The sequence below is a fragment of the Vigna unguiculata genome, chromosome 10 (genome assembly GCF_004118075.2).
Source record: "Vigna unguiculata cultivar IT97K-499-35 chromosome 10, ASM411807v1, whole genome shotgun sequence".
NCBI classification, from domain to species: Eukaryota; Viridiplantae; Streptophyta; class Magnoliopsida; order Fabales; family Fabaceae; genus Vigna; species Vigna unguiculata.
Genome location: NC_040288.1, coordinates 32,070,036 through 32,094,800, shown reverse-complemented (window position 1 = coordinate 32,094,800; position 24,765 = coordinate 32,070,036). Strand labels below are relative to the sequence as shown.

The window sequence follows — 24,765 nt, the reverse complement described above, 5'->3', positions numbered from 1 at the left end:
ATGTATTCACATCTGTTGCAGGGAAAACAGTGGCGGGCTCTGATAAACTCGCCCAGGCGAGCTAGTCTCGCCTAAGCGAGATTAACAGAGGCTCGCCTAAGCATTTTCTCCACGAATGGTCGCCCAGGCGACCTGCTGTGGCTTTTGAGCGAGCAGGCAACTCGCCCAGGCGAGAGGGATCTCGCTTAAGCGAGATCCCGCGTTGCCCACACACTTGTTTTTTGTGCTCTCGCCTAGGCGAGGGGGAGGCTCGCCTGAGCGAGACCCCTCAGCCTGAGCGAGGTGCTGGGCGAGACTGTGCTGTGTTTGAATGTATATTGGTCCCTGAATGATCTGTTTTGGTTGAGTATGATTGTATGAGGAGTGATCTGTATATAATGGAGCATGAAGTATATTTTTGACATGATTCATGAATTGTGGATGAAGAGTTGGTATGAGACTTAGCATGCAAAATGAATGTGTGGTTTGAAATCTAAGGAACATGGTATTGACATGAGATGAGATCCTAGACTCATGGGATGGTGATGATCAATGGTATGGGCTCAAATGTGATGCGTATGAGGAATAAATCTCATGGATGGGTATGGAATTGTAAACATGCTTTTAATATTCTAGTAGTGCTGAGTTATGAATGTTGGTCCGTGTCAGCGTGTAAATTCCTTGGGGTCTCTAGGTGAGACCTCCGGGGTTGCGCTTCAGTGGTCGGGACGTAATCCCATGGCCCCTGTTAGTGGGTGTCTATGGTGGTGCCCCATCTGTATAACTAAGTAAGGATTCAAGGTAAGGACTGTATCCTGACACTCTAAGGGGCCAGTTAGTCTCACTTAGAGCGGACTGACCCTTGTGGTGAGAGTAGCAGGAGGCCTGAAATTCATTAAGGGCTAACCTTGTGGTGAGGGAGAATTATTCCATCGTGACATTTGTAACACATAGCTCGGGGGTGAGCAGCTCAGGTTCGAGCAGGGGTATCCACCACAAGTGCAAGCATCCGCTGAATCCGACTAAGTTATACATATCCGGATGAGTCGAGTCGAGTCGTAGTGTATCGAATGAAGAGTCATGACATGCTTGATTGCTATATGGATATGGAATGATAATAATGTAATTGAATGTATGATAAGAATGTGTTGGCTCTAGCTTACCCTGTTTGTTGTATGGTTGCCTTGTATGTGGTTCTTCTTTCTTGCGATGATCATCGACTCGGTGGATGGGAGCAGATGGGCGAGGTTCTCTTGGTCAACAAGCGAATGGAGATTCCGCTGCTTAGCCATCTGGGCTGGAATTTTCCTTGTGTTTCATTTAGGGCCATGGCCCATGTATCTCTTTCTGTATTTCTACGCTACACTCTATGTTGTTTTCGTATTCAGCTTTCCTTTGGCATCGTGGTGTGCCTGAGTTTTGTCGAAGTGGTGTTAAAGACCCCAGGACTACGCTATTGTACTTGTATTGTATGACGTTTTCCTTTAATTTCACTTAATAATTAAATGGGACGTTACAGATTACACCGTTTATTCTATATATACCAACTGTTAATCTATATCTAACTTAGTAAATGTCTGTTACATAATCTATATTACATCAATTTTCGCTAGTAAATCTAGTATGGATATTTGGTGGTATATGAAATCAACTGTTTAAATTTAATGATAAAAAATTAATTATTCTATGATAAAAATATATGATCCGTATATAAAATATTAAAACATACAAGTCAAATAATAAAAAATAAAACAAGTTCAATAATTTATTTGTTAATTATCACGCATGCATTACAATACAAAAGAAAAGATGAGGTTGGACTTCATATTTTCAACCTTGTTACTTGATATTTGCATTCGATGGGTCCATTTTGCCTTTATTTTCGTGTTATATTGGTCCTACATTTAAGAGATTTCAATCAAAATATGAAAACAGAAAAGGTTGACTTGACTCTACTTTTTTTATTCTTCTCTTTCACACATTGCCGTCAGTTTCCACATAATGGAGACACTTCTCTTATTCTCTCAAAATCTCTTTGCATTTAAAATTTTCAAAGTTTTTTTTCCATTGGTTGTTACAAACTCATGTCGACATTTCATGACATAGCTTCATCATTTATGTCATCTTCCTTTTCTGTTAAAAGATTTACCATTTATAATGAAAATTATATACATTAATTAAAATTAATTAGATAACACAGTTTCCTATTTAAATCATTCTGGGAAGTTTTTTCTCACTCCAGTCTACTTTTCTCTTTCTTCAAATTTCTCTCATTCTTCTCCTTTGGTTATAATGGGTAGATTCAAGATAAACAGACAGTTTTTGTTTTCTTCTTCTATTTTCGTCTTTTTGGTTGTACTTCCGACCTTAGTTGCAGCAGAATGTACTTGTGACGAAGAAAACGAAGATCGTGACAGAACAAAAGCTTTGAGATACAAAATAGCAGCTTTGGTATCAATATTAATTGCGAGTGCAATTGGAGTGTGTATTCCTCTCCTAGGAAAAGTGATACCTGCGTTGAGTCCGGAAAAAAATATTTTCTTCCTGATAAAGGCTTTTGCTGCAGGAGTGATCCTGGCAACTGGGTTCATCCACGTGTTGCCCGATGCTTTTGAGAATCTGACCTCACCTTGCTTGAAGGAGCATCCATGGGGAGATTTTCCCTTCACTGGCTTTGTTGCAATGTGCACTGCCATGGGGACTCTCATGGTGGATACTTATGCCACTGCTTATTTTCAGAAACACCATTCCAATGAAGTACAGATTGAGAGCGGGGATGTGGAGAAAGAGACCGGGCACGAAGGGCATGTGGAACTTCACACACATGCAACGCATGGTCATGCTCATGGCCCTGTTCACTCCCAAGATCAATCCTCCCAGCTTCTTCGCCATCGAGTCATATCACAGGTATTCATTAAGACTCTAAGTCAATGAAAAAAAAAACAAATATATAAGATTAGGAGACAAAAATATTTTTTTTCTTCAAAATCAGGGTTTCATTCTCGGTTTCTTTATTTGACAACGGGGGTTTTGGATCTGTTACACAGGTGTTGGAGTTGGGGATTATTGTTCACTCTGTTATTATTGGGATTTCTTTGGGAGCTTCAGAGAGTCCTAACACAATAAGACCGCTGGTAGCTGCGTTGACTTTTCATCAATTCTTTGAAGGCATGGGACTTGGAAGCTGTATATCTCAGGTACTGTATCCAAATGAATCTGGTTGATTGATTTAAATTGAACAAAAGAATATCTAGATGCTTTGTGTGAAATGATTTGTGACTGGGACCATGTGTGTTGTTGTGTTGGTATGGAACAAACAACATAGTTATGTTCTTTTATCTGGTACTATGTAATGGCAACTTTCTAATCCACTTTTTTAATTAGATTAATTAATGGCTTGATCACTCATCATTTACAAGTACAATATGTGTGGGACCATATATAACTTTTCAATTACATCAAAAACTGATTAATTTTTTCTTTTCTTCCTTACCTAATTTGACTATGAAGCACCTCAAAGATATTTGCTAGCTAAAAAAATGGTTTAGCATAAGCTTATGTGGGAGAAATTCATATAAAGAATTTTTGTATCTTTTAAAAAGTTGTGAATAATTCTGTATCTTTTGTGTGCAACTTTATGTGTATTTATGAGAATTTCACTCCTCTGGAGTGAAAAGGGATGAAGGATCTAACTTATAATTTATTGTTGTAGGCAAACTTCAAGAGAGTATCTGTGACAGTAATGGGATTGTTCTTTGCCTTGACTACCCCAGTGGGTATTGGAATTGGCATAGGAATCTCAAGCGTTTATGATGAAAACAGTCCAACTGCTCTTATTGTAGAAGGAGTTTTTAATGCAGCTTCAGCTGGAATCTTAATCTACATGGCTCTGGTTGATCTTCTTGCCGCTGATTTCATGAGTCCAAGAATGCAACAAAGTGGCAGACTCCGTCTTGGAGCAAATGTTTTTCTTTTGCTCGGAGCTGGTTTAATGTCTATGGTAGCTAAATGGGCTTAAGAAATACTTAGAATGCAAGGAAGTCTTTTCAAATAGTCTCCTTTCACTTTTTCAGTAGCCTCCTTCAAGTATACAATCGAACCAGATGTTTTGATATTTCAATTGCATGTTGTGTGTGCAAGAAATTATAATACATCACTTTTGTTTATATAAACATTTCTTTGTACTTCATCTACTTTTATTTACATTGTCTATCACGGTTTTTATACTTCATTAAATCTAATGAACTTGTTTCTTTACGGTTAATTTTATTATTTAGTTACTTTAAAATTTGGAGTATATTAAAACTGATTTCAGAAATATGAATTTTCAAGTAGAAGTATGAGAGATTTAATAAAACATAATTATCTATATCATGTTTTCAAAATAATGTCATACTGATGAGATTGTTGTTTACTTTGATCACTCTAGTGGACACGGGAATCTCAAGTGTTTACATGAGAATAGAATAGTTTATTGTGGATGAAATATCCAATGTAGCTTCGGCCAAATTTTATTGTGGATGGAATATCCAATGTAGCTTCGGCCAAATTTTATTCACACTTTTTTATCTCCTTGTCACTAATTTAATGCATACAAGATGCAACAAAGTGACAGACTTCACTTTAGAATTTCTTGCATACAAGATGCAACAAAGGGACAGACTTCACTTTAGGGCCAACGTTTCTCTTTGACGGTTCTTTTTCAGTAAAAGAAAATCAATGGTTTCTGTGTTGATGAAATATATATCTCAATTTCATATTCAAGAAAGCAAAATGCAAAAACTCATATCAAGTAAAATTTATATACAACTACAAATCACATTTAAAATTCTAGTAAACTATTAATATAACAAACGAGCTCATTGTGATTGAAGATAACAATTATTTAGTTTAGCCATTACCTTAAGATCAAACAGACCAATCAAAGAAGCACACCCTTTCACTTCAGCACCACGTCTTCACCCCTAACGTAACTTTTTCTGTTGCTGTGATCGATTATGAGTTTAAATTCTACATACAAGTAAAAAAAAGATTAAACCGTCAACCCAGCTTATAGGTCTTGCATCGGTCAGAATCAACAGTGTGCGCGTATGAGTAACAAGGCAATCAACAAACACATTATATCCAATCCAAAATAACTCAGACTCCAATCATAAGAAAACAAAGAACACGTTCAGTTGGATAATATAACAATAAAATTCGGGAAAGAAGGAAGTGCATCGAAACATCAAATAAGAAAAAAAAAACATCAAAAATATATACTAATTACAAGCAATGGCAGCCACAATTTTCAATGAGTTTTTGATTTTGTTCCTTTAAAAAAAACTTTAATAAATTGTTTAGAATTAGTCTTTTGCTCTCTGTGCTGAATTTTAGTCTTTAATGGCCTAATTGTGAACGCAATCTAATAAGGGTACTCTACAATGAGTATTAAATCAGTCCCTGTATAAAATAAAAAAATCTAACTTCAAAAATGTTATGCTTAAGGAGTGTGGTAACATTGCTTGTATGTTAAAATATAACCAATTTTCTGTAACTTGTCAGACTCTTAAGCTATCAGTCATAAGCAACAAACAGTTTGGCTCTAAATTAAATTAAAAACATAATGGTAGATAGTAAAATATGGTATTCTTTCTTTTTCTAATCTTGACACTTATCTTTAGTGAAACAGGAATTTTACTTGCAGAGGACAAGTGAATCAATTTAAGCAACATTACTAACTATGAAATACAACTACAGGGAAGCAACAATAAATACTTGCCAAACGCAAATCTGTATCAAAATCATAAAAAACTTCTTCTTCTGTTTATCTATTGTTTTAAAGTTTTATTTCATTACTGTACACTCGTTAACTTCGAATATGTTTTTGTTTGTTCTTTTTGGTTTTTCAGGGTGGTGACTCAAGGGTGGGAGCAGCAGAGGCAGTGGAGAATGTGGGAGAAAGTGAACACTGCTTTAATTTACGAGTTCTGCTTTCAATTGTTTGGGATTAACGTGTTAATCTGCATCTTTCCTCAGTAGAGAAAGTTTAAATTCATCTCTAATAATTCTCATTTTAATCTTGCTAATCATCACGCATTGCTTTAACATTCAACAAAAGCAGAGCTAAGCAAGGTTTCAGTGGCAACAGGTAACAAACGGGATCTCTTAAACAGTTACCATTTTCAATCTGAGTCATCTAAGCAACGCAATAACATAGGGTTTTGGAAGATGACTTACCAGATTTTTCTGACATTTTCGCCCCCATTTTTCGAAGACCTTCCATGGCCCAAACCATAGCTCAATTACAAAGGGTTTATTAAATGATAACATAGGATTTGGGAGGAGAATGTTTACCAGGAACGAGTTTCTTTTCTTGGCGAGAGAAAAAACGCAGAACAGAGGAGGGAAATCAGAAACTATCTTTTAACTTTACTCATTCATTCGTTCCCTCAATTATTTTTTTAAAATTATTTTTTACACTTGTTAGGACACACGTAAACATCCTAATGGGAAACACTTTTCTCTTTTTTTTAAACCAGTTTTGGACTATTTTATTAAATTAAAATATATTTTAGTTATATTTATTTATTATTTTTTACAGATTATTACTATTATTTTAATTTATCATTTTAATAATTATCATCATTTTGATTTTATTATATTACTTTTTGAAATTGATATGTATATAATATACAAATAGTTTTAAAAATATATATAAGAATCATAAGAATATTGATGGTACAATTGATATAAATGTATAAATAATATTTTTATATTAATTATACAATTTTATATATCATAGAAATAATTAATGTATAATTTTATATATCTTATGATTAATTGTACATATAATTTATATATCATAGATTAATGTACATTAAATATATATATATATATATATATATAATGACATAGAAATTGTATGTTAATAATAAGAATCATCTATCTATATATATATATATATATTTATTAATACTGCTGAATAATAAAGATTTGATTATATTCCAAAATCATAACAATCTAATTATATCAAATGTCTCTTATTATGTATTCTAAATCAGTTTTCTAGACTTATATATCTTACTCGTAACAACAAAACCATTTCATTCTATTATAATATTTGGAAAAAAGAAATTCTAAACTCTTAACCATGAGATAGAAAAAACAAAAGAGTGACTAGAGAAATGCAGTAGAATAACAATTAAGTATAATAATAATAAAAATACTTATACCATTATTCATATTAATATTACTTCAAATGGTAGTACAAATAATATTATTAATCAATACGATAATTTTTTAATTTGATGTCTCTTGTAACATAAAAAAAAATATCAGAAAAGAACACAAAATAAAGACAAAGAAAAATCACAACCTAAAATATTGATGAGTCATTAAAAATTTATCAGAAAGATTTTGATATTTAATAAGAACTCATATTTTATGACAAGAATAAAAGAATTTCTCTTTGATGAATTCAAAATTCACTATAAAAAATGTTTATATTTGTCTTTTGTGCAAATATATAATCTAGGTATTAAAGTTGAAAACTCGAAGATGATGGACTCATGAAAATTTAGTTGTATATGAATAAAAAGATGAATTCAGCATATAACAATAAACTTCAAAGTTTAATACAATTGCTTCTTCACCATTAATTTTATTATTTGGTTACTTTAGATTTAGAAATAGATTAGGATTGATTTCAGGGATTCAAATTTTCAAGTAAAAGTTTCATGTGTTCATAGTTTCAATTAGTTTTTACAAATAAATAGGTTTTAATTAAAATCATGAGAAATATATAATAAAATATAATTATCTATTGTGTGAAAATTGTATTGAAGCTTGATCAGTAATAACTTTTTAATAATTTAAAATTAATTTATTACAAATTAATAAGTACAAGTTTATTGTGAAGTCTTGAAATTTTTATCCCGATGTTAGACATAAATTAAATTTAATTAAGTTTATTGAGCAAGGTTAAGCCCTCTTCTCATTTGTCTTTAACCTTACTATTAATTTATTTATTATTTTGGCATTTTCTTAAGCCCTGTAAAACAATTATTTTATGGACCCTAAAGCGTGCTATTTATATCCGATCTTTGGGCCAAGAACCAAGCCCTGCACAACCTGAAATAAATAAAATCTTGCATTTAAAAGTTAAATAAGGTAGTAATGTTAGTTTTAATAAGTATCCCTTTTAATAGAAACATAGTTCTAACATTTATATACCGTTTATATATATTTGAAAAGAGAAGTATGGTCACTTTGTTTCATTTTTTTTGTTCTACATTTACATGACCATATGCTATATCGGGTTCCCTTCAAACTAAATTTTAGATATTTGCATGGCCATATGCATCGTTTGATATTTGGCATTTTGCTTCTTTTTCTTGATGCTTGTGTCATCCTAGAATTTAATATTTTTTTTTTCAAAAACATATAAAATTTTTAAAAATTAAAAATATAAACATTTTCAAACACAAAGTTCTAAATAATTACATATTCTTGATTTTTCTCTGGATAGGAATACGTAGGAGTAAGATCAATCATTGTCAGACCCAAATAAAGTTTTCAAAAATATTTTCTTTATTATTTGTTTCAAATAGTTTTCTTTTTTTAGGAAAAAAATAAATGTTTCTTTGAAAACCACATTCATGTGCATGTTTAATTAAATGTATAGTTCTTGGACGAACATTGTAAGCAATGGTGAATCTTTATCAAAAAGTTTGAAGGGGCAAAATAATATACTTAAATTTTGAAATTGTATTTGATATGACACTCATTTTAAATAAGTTTTTTCTAATTTCATCTCTTTTACTGGATATTCCCATATTTGAGAAGGTTTTCTTATTCTAAGTTCCAAAGAATTAATACGAAATATTCCGTCCATAATTCAAAAGAATTAATATGAAACTTTTCCCTATTATTCTTTGAATTTTAAGAAATGGTTCCCTAATTCATCAATGGAATTCTTAGTATCATGCTTGAAAATAGGTGAAATAAATTTGTATTATTTTCATCTTCAAAGGTATCTTCCCTTTTATCACTTTAAAAAATGAATTTATTATTTTATTTTTCATCAATATGTCTATTTAAAAAAAATTGAGACTAAAAAATAATTTATCAAAATCTAATCAAAAATTGAGAAACGTAATTACTAAAATAAATGATGATAAAGTCACATTTTCGCCGCTTCAAAGCAACCAGCTCCGCCCCAATTTTCCAAGACCTTCCACGGCCAAAACCATAGGTCAGTTAGAAAGGGTTTATTAAATGGTAACATAAGATTTTGGGAGAAGAATGCTTAACAGAAACAAGTTTCTCTTCTTCGCGAGAGAAAAAACGTAGAACAGAGGGTAGAGCTACCTAGTGTTCTTCGCGAGTGGGAGGGAGGAAAACAAAAACTATCTTTTAACTTCACTCTTTCACTCTTTCCCTATACTTTTTTTTTTTTTTTTTACACTTGTTAGGACAGCTAACAACGACTGTACAATACACGTGTAAACATCCTAATGGGAAACACTTTTCTCATTTTTCTTAAATTAGGTTTGGACTATTTTATTAAATTAAAAGAACATAAATAACTGAATTTATCGTTAATTTTGAAAAGGTTCGTACATCATTATAGTTTCACGTTACAATCCTTTTTCGTCAATTTTTCAGCACCAGGGATAACATCACTACGTTTATCAACCTAAAAATACAAACCAATCCTGCTAATACAATGAACAATTTTTTAATAACCCTAACTACATTTTTCAGATGTTGTATCTTCATGTTTTGGTTGACAATTATAGCATCTTTTTCTTCATCAACGTCTTCATACCACCATTTGAAAAAATTACACCAAACACCAGCTTCACTCTCGCGCTATTATTGAACAGAAAAACATCAAAACGAACAACACTTAGAAGATTCATCAAATCAGACATACCCAAAAGAATAGCAATTAAATCAATCTTACCTTGTAGTTAGCATAACCCCAGAATTTTCTACCCACATTTTTCGGAGTTCTTGTTGTCTTGAGAACTGCAACTTCTTCACAATCACAAATGGGTCTTAACCCAAAAACCTTGCGCCCCCACCTTCAGATGAGGTAACACTACGTTGCACATAGTTATTACAGTATGAAGAAGAAGATTGGGTCCAAGACATAGCTTATTGCATTCAAGTTTAACGTTCCAAACACGAGCAAGAACATGGCTTGTTCGATTTTTATAAACCTTAAGACCAGTTGGCTAATTTAGCTTTCATTCATAAGAGAGCAATACAAGTTGTTTAATGTTTTACCTACATTTATTTTATTTATACTTTTTTCATAATAGGTATAACTTGCCTATATTTCGTAAATTATAATTTTTATGATGGATTTGGTTTGGTCCTTCCATGCTCTATATTATTTTATTTTATCTTTTTTTTAATAAATTTTCATGTGATGAATAATGATTGATGGATTTTGAGATGTCAACATAGCTTGAGATGTTAATATAGCTGAGATGTCAAAGTTTATAATAATACCTAAGAGAATCTAGTTTGAAATCAACTAATATCCTATTGATTCAATATATACATGAAAAAAGAAATTAAAAGAAATATAATTTTAATTTGATTGATAAATGTTTTACATTTGAGTTATGTTATTATTATAAAGGTTAAATTACTCTTTTGATCCCTCTATTTGTCAAGAAATTTCAGTTTGGTCCTCAAGTTTTTCGTTGTCTCAATTTGGTCATCATTTTCTTAAAAATGATTCAATTTGGTCCTCACCGTTAGTTTATTAAAGTCAACGTCACATGTCAATTCCTGGTTTTTATTTTTTATTTTTTTAATTTTTTACATGTGTCACTTCATAGTTGTGTTATGTGTCAAAGTGACTCAATTTGGTCCCTATATTTGTTTTTAGTTTCAATTTAATCCAATTTTTTGTAAAAATGAAGTAATATTGTCCTTCCTTAAATTGATACTAAATTTACTTTTTTTATAAATTTTATGATGATATTCTTACTAAAATTAACGTTTTTATTAAATATTTCTATAAATATTTTAAATTAACTTTAAATTCTATACAAAACATTAGACTTTGGTTTTGTTTTAAACTTGAAATTTAGTTCCTAAACTTATGTGTGACAAGTTATTTAATTTTTAATCTTCACTAAGTTTGTATAATATGATACACTTGATGCCTTTATATATGATGACAAAATTGTTAATTTTTGAAATTAAGTTTGGGGTTTAACTTTAAAAATATTTCTACAAATCTATAACAATATATAAAGGGGATTCCCCTTTTTGTGTCCACATTTCAAAATACCCATTTTACCCTTTAAATATAATAATTTATTAAATTTTTAAAAATTGACCATTACTTTTACAAGATTTTTATAAAATCAGATGTCTTTACTTCTTCTCTTCGTCTTTATTTATTAATGATTATTCTTTCATCTGTTATCATATATTTCACTTCATTTTTAATATATATAATTTTAATTTATATATTAATTTAATAACATTACAATATTATCACCTACTAATATAATAACATGCATATTTAAAAAATGCATACACACAGGCGCGATAGAAACTAAAATTGTATACAAAGATTAAATTGAGTGTCAATCTAAAAAGGACAATATTGCTTCATTTTTACAAAAATTGGGACTAAATTGAAACTAAAAACAAATATAGGGACCAAATTGAGTCATTTTGACATGTGACACAACTGTGAATTGACACGTGTAAAAAATAAAAAAAATTCAAAAAAACCAAAAATTGACACGTGACGTTGACTTTAACACCGTTTGGTCAAAGTTAACGGTGAGGACCAAATTGAATCATTTTTTAGAAAATGAGGACCAAATTGAGACAATGAAAAACTTGAAAACCAAACTGAAATTTCTTGACAAATAGAGGGACCAAAAAAGTAATTTAACCTATTATAAAATACTTGATATATCAAATAATTATCAATTTTATATTTTTCATGCAAGTATCAGCTAATCATATCTTAGTGGTTATATTTTCCATTTAATAACTTTATAAAGAAGACAAGGAAAGGAGTTAAAACCTCCAGCAACTTCAGCCATAAGCACCCACTAGTCATGTACTAGTTTTTCATGCACTCTCATAATTTCTATTTTATTTTTATGAATTATTTATTTTTAATATTTTTCAATTTTTTGAATTGAAAACTTTAAATTGACTAATTTAGAATTAATTTTCTTAACTTTTGAAAATGTTTGAATTTTATAAAAGTTTTAATCTGAAAATCTACTCTACATTTCGGAATAGACGACAAATTTTGCACTACCAGTTTGATTCATTAACTCTCTTTTTTTATATAAAGAGAAATGATACAATGACACCTTTCAATTTTTATTTAATTTAATTGAAAAATGAAATGACAATGCAGAAGGTTTGGTTATGCACTTGCGCGTGTTGGGCACTTGCCATTCATCACAAAACCCTCGTCTCTTTTCATTTTGATTTTTCAAAAACGGTCTCTCCTCTGCCCCAACTCTTCCGCAAACCTCCCCAGAAAACCCTCCCCGCACACATCTCTCCTCCACCGTGAAAATCCATCACAGACCCCTCTCTCCTTTGAATGTTGAAACCACAAACTGCTCTTCGAAAAACCCTATCCCATTTTAATCTTCAAACTCTTCCCCTATCCCAAATCCATCTGAATCAACTGTTCCCCATACCTCTGAACCAACTGTTCCCGAAACCTCCCAGAAAACCCTTCCTGGACAGACCTCTCTTTTCATTGTTGAATCCCCCAACTCATAGCAGTTCTTTGAAAGACCATAAACCCCAAATCCCTTTCCCCTCATCCTCGACACCATTATCTCCTTTCTCGACACCATTATCTCCTTTCTCGACACACGCATTGCGAAACCGATGGATGTTGAGGCGAATGTGAGGTGCAAAAAGAACGATTTTGGAACCTACTCGTCGCCCTGATTTTGTTGTCGTTGGTGAGAAGTTTCAATGTTTCTTCCTTTTGAACTACTTTTTTTACACGCTTAGCTTCTGTTGGTTGTCTATTCATTTGTGCAATTGTTTATTGATTTGTGCAATTGTTACAATGCAATTGTTCTGTGCCCACCATATAGTGATGATCGCAAAGAAGTTGTTCGTTTTGTGGTTTAAGAAGTTTTGGAATGTGATTTTTGTGTTAATGGATGCAATAAGTGAACTCAAATATTATTTCAATAGCAATTGTATTCATTGTTTTCAATATGTATCTATTTTGGTTATTCAAACTTTATATTTGAATACATATTTCATTTATGTATGTTGGAGAATTATTACCATGAGAAATGATACAATGACCCTTTTTCATACCACTTCTCTTACCACCTAATGTGGCATGAGATATTTCATTTTCAATTTTTTTTAATTTAATTGAAAAATGAAATGACAATGCAGAAGGTTTGGTTATGCACTCGCGTGTGTTGGGCACTTGCCATTCATCACAGAACCCTCGTCTCTTTTCATTTTGATTTTTCAAAAACGGTCTCTCCTCTACTCCAACTCTTCTGCAAACCTCCCCAGAAAACCCTCCCCGCACACACCTCTCCTCCACCGTGAAAATCCATCACAGGCCCCTATCTCCTTTGAATGTTGAAACCGCAAACTGCTCTTCAGAAAACCCTATCCCATTTTAATCTTCAAACTCTTCCCCCTATCCCAAATCCATCTGAACCAACTGTTCCCGAAACCTCCCCAGAAAACCCTTCCAGGACACACCTCTCCTTTCATTGTTGAATCCCCCAACCCGTAGCAGTTCTTCGAAAGACCATAAACCCGAAATCCATTTCCCCTCCCCCTCGACACCACTATCTCCTTTCTCGACACACGCATTACGAAACCGACGGACGTCGAGGCGAATGTGAGGTGCAAGAAGAGCGATATTGGAACCTACTCATCGCCCTGATTTTGCTGTCGTTGGTGAGAATGTTCAATGTTTCTCCCTTTTGAACTACTTTTATTTGCACGCTTAGCTTCTGTTGGTTATCTATTGTTTTGTGCAATTGTTTATTGATTTGTGCAATTATACAATGCAATTGTTTTGTGCCCACTATATAATGATGACCGCAAAGAAGTTGTTCGTTTTTGTTGTTTAAGAAGTTTTGGAATATGATTTTTGTGTTAATGGCTGCAATAAGTGAACTCAAATATAATTTCAATAGCAGTTGTATTCATTGTTTTCAATATATATCTATTTTGGTCATTCAAACTTTATATTTGAATACATATTTCATTTATGTATGTTGGAGAATTATTACTGTGAGAAATGATACAATGACACCTTTTTCTTACCACCTGATGTAGCGTGAGATATTTCATTTTCATTTTTTTTAATTTAATTGAAAAATGAAATGACAATGCAGAAGGTTTGATTATGCACTCACGTGTGTTGGGCACTTGCCATTTATCACAGAACCCTCGTCTCTTTTCATTTTATTTTTCAAAAATGGTCTCTCCTCTACTCCAACTCTTCTGCAAACCTCCCTTGAAAACCCTCCCCGCACACACCTCTCCTCCACCATGAATATCCATCACAGACCACTCTCTCCTTTGAATGTTGAAACCCTAAACTATTCTTCGAAAAACCCTATCCCATTTTAATCTTCAAAATCTTCCCCCTATCCCAAATCCCTTTGAACCAACTATTCCCCATTCCTCTGAACCAAATGTTCCCGAAACCTCCTCAGAAAACCCTTCTTGAAAGCACCTATCCTTTCATTGTTGAATCCCCCAACCCGTAGCAGTTCTTTAAAAGACCATAAACCCAAAATCCCTTTCCCCTCCCCCTCGACACCACTATCTCCTTTCTCGACACACGAAGTGCGACACCGACGAACGTCGAGGCGAATGTGAGGTGCAAAAAGAGAGATTTTGGAACCTACTCGTCGCCCTGATTTTGCTGTCGTTGGTGTCGTTGGTGAGAAGGTTCAATGTTTCTCCTTTTTGAACTACTTTTTTTTGCACGCTTAGCTTCTGTTGGTTGTCTATTGTTTTGTGCAATTGTTTATTGATTTGTGCAATTGATACAATGCAATTGTTTTTTGCCCACTATATAATGATGACCGCAAAGAAGTTGTTCGTTTTGTGGTTTAAGAAGTTTTGGAATATGATTTTTGTGTTAATGGCTGTAATAAGTGAACTCAAATATAATTTCAATAGCAGTTTTTTCATTGTTTTCAATATATATCTATTTTGGTTATTCAAACTTTATATTTGAATACATATTTCATTTATGTATGTTGGAGAATTATTACCGTGAGAAATGATACAATGACACATTTTTCTTACCACTTGATGTGGCGTGAGATATTTAATTTTCAATTTTTTTTTAATTTAATTGAAAAATGAAATACAATGCAGAAGGTTTGGTTATGCACTCGCGTGTGTTGGGCACTTGCCATTCATCACAGAACCCTCGTCTCTTTTCATTTTGATTTTTCAAAAATAGTCTCTCCTCTGCTCCAACTCTTCTGCAAACCCCCCAGAAAACCCTCCCCGCACACACCTCTCCTCCACCGTGAAAATCCATCACAGATTCCTCTCTCCTTTGAATGTTGAAACCCCAAACTGCTCTTCGAAAAACCCTATCCCATTTTATTCTTCAAAATCTTCCCCCTATCCCAAATCCCTCTAAACCTCTGAACCAATGACAACAAAATCAGGGCGACGAGTAGGTTCCAAAATCGCTCTTCTTGCATCTCACATTCGCCTCGACGTTCGTCGGTTTCTGAATGCGTGTGTCGAGAAAAGAGATAGTGGTGTCGAGGGGGAGGGGAAATGGATTTGGGGTTTATTGTCTTTCGAAGAACTGCTACGGGTTGAGGGATTCAACAATGAAAGGAGAGGTGTGTCCGTGAAGGGTTTTCTGGGGAGGTTTCAGGAACAGTTGGTTTAGAGGTATGGGGAACAATTGGTTCAAAGGGATTTGGGATAGGGGGAAGAGTTTGAAGATTAAAATGGGATAGGGTTTTTCGAAGAGCAGTTTGGGGTTTTAACATTCAAATGAGATAGGGGTCTGTGATGGATTTTCACGATGGAGGAGAGGTGTGTGCGGGGAATGTTTTCTGGGGAGGTTTGCGGAAGAGTTAGAGCAGAGGAGAGACCGTTTTTGAAAAATCAAAATGAAAAGAGACGAGGGTTCTGTGATGAATGGCAAGTGCCCAACACGCGCGAGTGCGTAACCAAAACTTTTGCATTTTCATTTCATATTTCAATTATATTAAAAAAAAATTGTAAATTAAATATCTTACGCCACATCAGGTGGTAAGAAAAGTGGTAAGAAAAATGTGTAATTATATCATTTCTCTTGTATAAATCCTTTAAGTTCTAATATGTTTGAGAATTTGATATCCCTTTCTAATGGTTGTCAATTGCTGTGATAATTATGGGTGTAAGGGATAATGATGAGGGATGATAGAGAATGTGATTTTTACTCATTTTCATTACTCAAATGTGTAATTTAGCATTTAACCTAATGTTGAACTAACATTGAAATAAAATAATTTAAGATTGGACAAATCCTCGTTTTAAATGTTATTGGATTGCAACTTCAAATCTTCAATGTTCGGTTATTAATTCATCATATTTGCTCTCTTTTGGAGGCTTTCCATTGTAGGTACTCCGGAAATCACAATTGAAATACACAATCAAGGATACAAGTCTCATTTTTTAAATTTCGGGAGTGCAGACAATAATATGCAGGTGCAGGAAGTAAATGACGAACACAAATGTAAATTTCGGCCTTGTAACAGAGAGCATACCAAATCAAACCTTGGGCCTCAGGAACAGAAACTAAAAGCCTTTTTTTGATTTGGGTTATCTCCGGTTGATGACACCACACCACACATTCGGTAGTTTCTTACTGTACATCATTTTGAATTTTATTTCTGGAATTTCTTTTGTAGCCAGAAAAACATTTCCAAATGAATTTAATAAATTTCAAAAATAAAATGACGAAGTGTAAAAAGAAATTTGATAGGATGTCGGGAGAAACTGTCCACACAGATAGTATGCGAGTGCACCAGAAAAGAATAATTTATACATCTCGCATCATATGGTTCCTAAATGAATGAAAAGAAAAAAACAATAGAAAATCAAATTTAGTCTTCTACGCTCAACCATCTTTCGTTATTGCAACAACTAACCTGCTCTACTTTCTTGTCTCCATTAATTCACATATTAAGTTGTGTAGGGAAAAGTTGTCCTATAACGTTAAAAAATAACCTAATCCCATGTTTCCACAAAAACAATGTCACCTAACGTTCTAAAGAGTTAAAATTGATATATAAATCGTAAAAAATTATTATATTGTTACACCATATTCATTCTTTTCTTCCTTCTCTTTTGGTAGATGAATTTAGCTTAAATTGAACTTAATGAAAATTCTTTCAATTTTTATTTTAATTTAAATTATTATATTAGATGAATTAAATTTAATAAATTATATTTATTTTCATAAATGTCTGTAAAGTGATATATAATGTTTATATAAATAATAAATCTACCACTACTTATATTAATTACTTTGTCCACACATTTTTTCTTTTCAACGTTACCTTCCAAAATCTCATAAATTAAACAAAAAATTTATATTAAATTATTTTTTAAACACATATAAAAACACTTATTCAATTACTTTCATCACATTAATTACACACCTTTATTTTTCAAGCACAAAAACCCTAAATTTGGCATTCTCTACCACATTCAAACTAACTTGCCTTTTAAAATAATAAATGGAAACATCAAATAGGAAGAAGAAACGATGAAAGAGTCAATTAGAGAATTCAGAAGTAAGAGAGAGGACGAAGTTCTTAATATTTTGGGCCAACGCGAGAGCCTTAGTTTCATCAAAGATCTCCACAGCATGGTAACCATCCTCCACGAACCGTTTCTCCACGCGCACGCCACGCGCCTCCAAAATCTTCGCGAATTCCTTCTGCTTGTCCACCAAGGGATCTCCACCGTACCCGTTTATGAAACACGCCGGCAGCCGTCCGATCTTGTTCCCGTAAGCGGACTCCGCCGCTGTCGGATTGCAGTACACGTGGTCGCGATCCGCGCCCTCGGGAAGTGAGAGGGACCACATGAGGTCGTTAGCGGGTAACGGCAAGATACGATCGTTAACGAGACGGAGTTCAGAGTCGGAGCGCTGGGACCCACTGAAATAGGGCACGTTCATAAAGATGCCGAGGATTTTGAGAGGGGAGAGATCGTGGTCGAGTGCACAGAGCGCTGCGAAGTAGGCGATGTTTCCCCCGCGCTGCTTCCCAAGAGGAAGCACTTGGAGAAGTCCACGTGGTCGCGGAGCCAGGGATGGGCCTGGGCCCAGAGGAGGGCGTCGAGGGCGTCGTCGTAGGCGGCCGGGAGGCGGTGTTCGGGGCTGAGGCGGTAGTCCACGGAGGCGATGACGGCAGGGAGAGAGGCGGCGAGAGAGGTGCAGAAGTGGTGGGAGATGACGGAGGAGGGGTGGAAGAGGATGAATCCGCCGCCGTGGATGTGGATGATGAGGGGGAGTTTTTCGGGGGGCGGAGGGTGCGGGAGGAAGAGGCGGAGGGAGGTGTTGGCGGCGGCATTGAGAGGGATGTCGACGGAAAGAGAGGGTTCGGAAGTGGGGGGTGTCGGGGAAGGAGGAACTCTCAATTCTTATATGTTTTTGTATTATTTAGTGAAGAAACGGTGGAAATAAAACACAAACTATTGATTTCTACTTATTTTTCATGTGCTATCTTCAATAATTGAATAAGATAAAATTATTCAACTCTTCTACTTATTTGAATGTCAAATCTTATTTTTATAGAACAATATTTTCCTATACATGTAATTTTTTATATTATATATTTTTTATAATTAATTTTTAACTATAACTTATTCATCATAAATTTTTTTTTAGTAATTATATCTTTTAAAATTTTAATTCTAATTTAATTAATGACGAATTCAAGATTTTTTGAAACAATAAACGGCCGTCTTTAAAATATATATATATATATATATTATTAATATAATAAAAATAGTATATATATATATATATATATATATATATATATTTATTGTGTATATTATTTTTATCACCGAAGATTGTACAGTTTATTTTATATATAGCAACTGTTAATCTATATCTAACTTAGTAAATCTATGTTAGATAATCTATATTTCATTAATTTTCGCTAGTAAATCTAGTATAGCTAATTTGATGGTATATAAAATTAACTGTTTAATTTTAATGTTAAAAAATTAATTATTCTATGATAAAAATATGTGATCCCTATATAGAATATTAATACATACAAGTCAAATAATAAAAATTAAAACAAGATTCATAATATATTTGTTAATTATTACGCATGCATTACAAGAAAAAAAAAATGAGGTTGGACATCATATTTTTTACCTATGCTGCCAACTGGGTTCATCATATGTCATATGGATGAAAAACTACACCAATAAAGACACTTTGTTACTGTACCACTAACAGAAAGGACTAAATTGAGATCAAAATTCTCAAAACAGGGAGCAAATTGAGATAAAAAAAAAATAACGGGACCAAATTGAGATTTTGTTATAAAAATGGGACCAAAGACATAATTAAATCATTTTTTGATGCAGGCGTGCGGGCCTGCCCGTGTGGATCGCAGGCCAGCCAGTTTGGGTCATGGGCTTATGCGGGACGGGCTGGACTTGCGGGTTCAACTTCTAGGCCTACCCCGCGTATTTTGTGCGGGCCTACAGGCTGGCCCACCGAGCCAGGCCTAATTGCCACCCCTAGATTTGATGACTTGATTAGAATTTACCAACGTTGGTAGTTTCGACTGACTTACATTCACTAATATTCAACTATAAATATGGTAAAACAATGTAGTGGTGAAATTTCTAAATGACCTATGTCTACACTTTTGACACTTGTCCTAAAGCAAAATATCTTAAAATAACTAGTGTAAAAACAGGCGTTATCGTGTTTGTGTGTATACATTTTTTAAATATGTGTGATATTATATTAGTAAGTGATGATATTGTAATGTTATTAAGTTAATATATAAAATAAAATTATATTTATGAAAAATAAAGTGAAATATATTAGAAAAGATGAGAGAATAACGGTTGATAAATAGGAAAAAAAAAGTAGAGATAGACGATTTTATAAAATGTTTGTAAAAATAATTGTGGCCTTGGTATTTGTTGTACATCTGCATTGTGGTTTTTTGTTTTCGTTAGAAGTTGATTTTTTAAGGTTTGTGTTTTTGTTTTATTTTTCTTGGAGTTGATTTTTTAGGTTTTGTGTTGTGTATTTATACCTATATTAAGTTGATTTTGAGGGTTAAAGGCTCTGTTACATTTTTTTATTTAGTTTGGAGTTGTGCTTTGTTGGTATATATTGTGTATTATATCCTGTGCGTAGGTTTTTGGATTGTATATCTTCATTGTGATTGTGGTGTTTGTTGAGAAGTTCATTTATTGAGGGTTTGTGGTTCTATTTCATTTTTATTTTGGAGTTATTTTTTGATTGTGTTATGTATGTAGTAGAGCTTTGTGGATTATACTTCAGTATTGTGGTTGATGTTTTTCCTAATAAGTTCATTTTTTTAGGGTATGTGGTTCTGTTTCATTTTTTAGGGTTTAAGGTAACATTGTTGTTGTGTTGATACACTATAATGGTTTCATTTTGTGATTCTTTTTGGTAGTTATGTTGATGTCTTCCTTAATTTCATTTATGACTGGAATTGGGTGTATGGTTTTATTTTATTCATTGGGTGTGTGATTACAGTGTTGTTCTGTTTAGGTTTTACTTTCCATGGCAAGTTTGCTTTTTCATTATGTTTATGGTTTTTTTGTTATTCTTATGGTTTTTTTTGTTATTCTTATGGTTTTATGTTTTTTATATTTTTATGTTATGGTTGTATATAATTTGTTACTAGTATAAGTTTTATTAAATTCACTTACTTTAGTTGACTTTTTTGTTATTTAAACCACGCTTTGCATTTATGTTAATATGACAAAATGGATTTGTTTTGGGATTTTTTTTTCTTGTAGTTACGTTGTATTGCTATTCAATGTCATAAATGAATGGAATTGAATTATTTGAAAGTTATTTATTGATATTGTAGTTGTTTTCTAGGTGGAAAGGAATGAACTTGTGGCCGAAACTAATGAATTATACAAGTTTGCCTGTCAAAAATTTCTGGCAAGTTGATCACAAAACAATTGTCTTTGTTGCTAATTCCACATTCGGCAAAGGATCTTCGACATTTTTATTGTCACTATAGCATTGAGCTAGAATTGTAATTTGTATATATGTGTGGCAGAGTTGTGTGTTATTATGATGTCCCTGAGATAGGAAAAATGCACTATGTCATGTATATCTTCTTATGGTTAGGATATAAATTAAGGTAGGTTAGAATTAGGCCAAAGTAGAAACACACAAAATCATCTTAACTTGTTCATACTATTATGAATTCGAAAACTTAAAAGTTAGCCGAAAAACATATGAATTAATCGGTTAAACTAATAATCTAATAGATTAGAGACCTAATCAATTAGAAAAATAATAGAATTGATTAATATTCTCATAACAGGTTTTTAAACACAAAAACTAGTATTCTATCATAATAAAGTTCAACAATTGAATTCTAGGATAGATTCAGAAAAAGCATTCTTAAAGCATATTGAAGGGAACAACTAATGTTTATAAAGTTTGGAATCAATTTCATGGATTTTGGCTTAGCAATATGAAGGAAGATTAAAATTGAACAGGTGTATTCAATCTGATTACTGAATTATGAATTTGTGTTGTGTTATTTGCTGAAACTCGTTATTAAAGTGTTCTTGTGTTTGATACAAGTGGTGTATAACTTTACTTAAGTGTTTTTCTTGTCTTAGAGTTCAGATTTTCCAAATATTTTTGTAATTATTGTAAATCTTTGAGACACAGTAGAAAAGATTCTCTAGCTGTCAGTTTGTTAGAAGAAACTGAATGTTGATTTTAAGAAATAAAAAACTAGTATAAATTTTTTTCGTGGTTGTTCTATCTTTTCTCTCCTTATTTTTGTCATGATATAAACAATCAATCTACTTAAACATCCCATGTAATTATTTTTAACAAGCTATTCTTTTAAAAACTATTTCAAAGTACTGTAAAGACTGGATGATAGGAGAAGGAGACAAAGTACTATTTTGGAAAGATCTTTGGGTGGGGGATGCACCACTTAGCTCAAGGTTCCATAGGTTATATCTAATCTCAGAAAGTAAACAAAGTCCCATAGCTAGAGTAGGACATTGGGTCGACAACACATGGGTTTGGGAATTGGTTTGGAGGAGACAAAGACTTGTTTGGGAGCAAGCTATGGAAGCACAACTCTATCAGCTAATTAATAGTCGTACATTTAGGAAAGGGAATCTGGATACTTGGAGTTGGAAGGAAACCGCAAAAGGAGCATACACTGTAAGGTCTGCATATATGAAGTTGATGGGTAGCTCCGAAGGGGAAAGCGACAAGGTGTTCATAGAGTTATGGAGTATAAGAGTGATTCCGAAGGCACAATTATTTGGGTGGAGGCTACTCTTGGATAAGTTACCGACAAAGGATAAATTATCGGTGAAAGGAGTCCAATTACAACACTCTTTGTGTGAGTTTTGCCTAGATTGTGAAGAGAGTGCATCACACCTATTTTTCTCTTGTGCAATGTCTCAAAAGGTATGGAAAATGTGTGATAGCTGGATAGGGGTGAGCTCAGTGCATCACAACCAAGCTAGGATACACTTTCAACACTTTCACATGAGTAGCTTGAACACTAGGCAAAACACAATGTGGAAAGGAATGTGGCTGGCTATAGTTGGGAAAATTTGGAGACATAGGAATGAGGTGATCTTTAAGCAAAAGAAAGTTGACACTGAAGAGATTTTTAGTCTTGCTCAAGTTAACGCTTGGGCTTGGTTGAAACATAAAATTCCTTTTGTAAAGTTTTCATATAATGACTGGTACTTCGCTCCTATTATGTGTTTAAAATCTCTATGATATGATGCTTTCTGTGTTTAAGTTGTCAGGTGAGCATGAAAAGGATTCCCATGTCTAAAGCAATGAGCTCTTCATCAGTGATTTTGCACACCTCTTTGGTTACTCTGTAACAACCAAGAGAACATAGTCTCGGGAGCGCAATGAACCATGCATACCTGGTTTTGTATTCACTTTCTGTGATCTTGTAGATTGGCCAAGGAAGGTGCGATATGGGTGGCTAATCTTATGATTTCTACCCAGATTGACGTTGGGAAGACATAGTTCTAACATTGAAAGTCCAGTTTAATTGTTCTGTCAGATCATTGTAGAAACATAGTTTTGGAGATGCAGTGCATCTTTTTCTCATCTTTTTGTAAATGGGCTAGAGCACCCCTCAAGTGCTCTATTATTAATTTAATTTAATTATTTGCCGATAAAAAAAAAAAACAAACAGTTTGGCACTAAATTAAACTAAAAAAATAATGCTAGATAGTCAAATATTATATTCTCTCTTTTTCTAATCTCGGCACTTATCTTTGGTGAAACAGGAGTTTTACTTGCAGAGAACAAGCGAATCAATTGAAGCAACAATAAAATTGCATAATATAACAATAAAATTTGGAGAACCAAGAAAGTGCATCCAAACATCAAATAAGAAAAAGAAAGTACCAAAAAAGGAGATATATCAGTTATCAATGATGAGATTCCACATGATCCTGTTATTAATAAGACATTACCTAAGAAAACAAGAAAACAAGTTATATGACATGCAAAGAATAAAGTATGTAAAAAAATAACCAGTAAATTTCTAAAAGATATTAAGAAAGTGTAGTGTCTCTTTGCCAAAAATCATCTTGCTTCATAATCACTTAATTTTAGCTATAAGTTAGAAAGTGGGTTAGTTTGATTCTGCACAAAAACTACTTACTTTGACAACACCGTTTTCTATTTAAACAATCCTTCAAAGTTTTTTCTCCATTCTACTTCTATTTTTCTCTTCCTTCTAATTTCTCTTATTCTTCTTGTTGGTGACAATGGATAGAGTCAAGATAAACTATTTGTTTTCTTCTTTTATTCTCGTCTTTTTGATCGTAGTTCCAATAGTTGCAGCAGAATGTGAGGGAGAAAACGAAGATCGTAACACAGCTAAATCTTTGAGATACAAAATAATAGCTTTGGTATCGATCTTAATAGCGAGTGCAATTGGAGTGTGTATTCCTCTTCTGAGAAGAGTGATACCCGCTTTAAGTCCCGAGAAAAATATTTTCGTCTTGATAAAGGCTCTTGCAGCGGGCGTAATTCTGGCAACTGGGTTCATCCACGTGTTACCCGATGCTTTTGAGAATCTGACCTCACCTTGCTTGAAGGAGCATCCATGGGGAGATTTTCCTTTCACTGGCTTTGTTGCAATGTGCACTGCCATGGGGACTCTCATGCTGGATACATATGCCACTGCTTATTTTCAGAAACACCATTCCAATGGAGTACAGACTGAGAGTGAAGATGTGGAGAGAGAGACAGGGTACGAGGGGCATGTGGTGTAAGCATAAACGCAGAATATGATTCTATTATTGATTCTAACAATCAATCATAAACAATATCCTACACTGATAATCATGCTGTAAAAGTAAACGGAAGCGTACCTGAATTGGCCATAACGATAATATTAGAGAGCAATAATGATACAGTGATCTTCCTCCTGTATAGCACTTTTATTTCCCTTTAGTTTTCTCTCTTGATGGGGATACGGAGAAAGGAACAGGAAGAGTACGTTATGACTC

General features: G+C 33.3%; 2 protein-coding genes, 1 long non-coding RNA gene and 1 pseudogene across 3 annotated transcripts; 2 read left to right on the top strand and 2 right to left on the bottom strand.

Annotated features, from left to right (window-relative positions):
- Positions 1-2,130: 2,130 nt before the first annotated feature.
- On the bottom strand, positions 2,131-6,387 carry LOC114166094. The gene is made up of 3 exons (XR_003599850.1): positions 6,199-6,387; positions 4,881-4,989; positions 2,131-2,901 (listed from the first exon to the last, which is right to left on the bottom strand). It is a non-coding gene; the product is annotated as an uncharacterized LOC114166094 (long non-coding RNA).
- On the top strand, positions 2,272-4,151 carry LOC114166092 (zinc transporter 8-like). The gene is made up of 3 exons (XM_028050753.1): positions 2,272-2,886; positions 3,027-3,176; positions 3,692-4,151. Exons 1-3 carry the CDS (start codon positions 2,272-2,274, stop codon positions 3,995-3,997), a joined length of 1,071 nt encoding a protein of 356 aa, XP_027906554.1. The 3' UTR covers positions 3,998-4,151.
- Positions 6,388-17,606: 11,219 nt separating the features above from the next.
- LOC114165549 lies at positions 17,607-19,409 on the bottom strand (annotated as a pseudogene).
- Positions 19,410-24,018: 4,609 nt separating this feature from the next.
- Positions 24,019-24,528, top strand: LOC114165548 (zinc transporter 5-like). Its single transcript, XM_028050143.1, has one exon. It carries the CDS (start codon positions 24,019-24,021, stop codon positions 24,526-24,528), a length of 510 nt encoding a protein of 169 aa, XP_027905944.1.
- The last annotated feature ends 237 nt before the right edge of the window (positions 24,529-24,765 follow it).

What these genes read in the sequence shown, in the direction of transcription:
- LOC114166092 (XM_028050753.1), top strand. Translation starts at nt 2,272, where the DNA reads ATGGGTAGATTCAAGATAAACAGACAGTTTTTGTTTTCTTCTTCTATT. An exon ending in GCCATCGAGTCATATCACAG is followed by an intron (nt 2,887 to 3,026) that starts GTATTCATTAAG and finishes TCTGTTACACAG; the next exon opens with GTGTTGGAGTTGGGGATTAT. An exon ending in TTGGAAGCTGTATATCTCAG is followed by an intron (nt 3,177 to 3,691) that starts GTACTGTATCCA and finishes TTATTGTTGTAG; the next exon opens with GCAAACTTCAAGAGAGTATC.
- LOC114165548 (XM_028050143.1), top strand. Translation starts at nt 24,019, where the DNA reads ATGGATAGAGTCAAGATAAACTATTTGTTTTCTTCTTTTATTCTCGTC.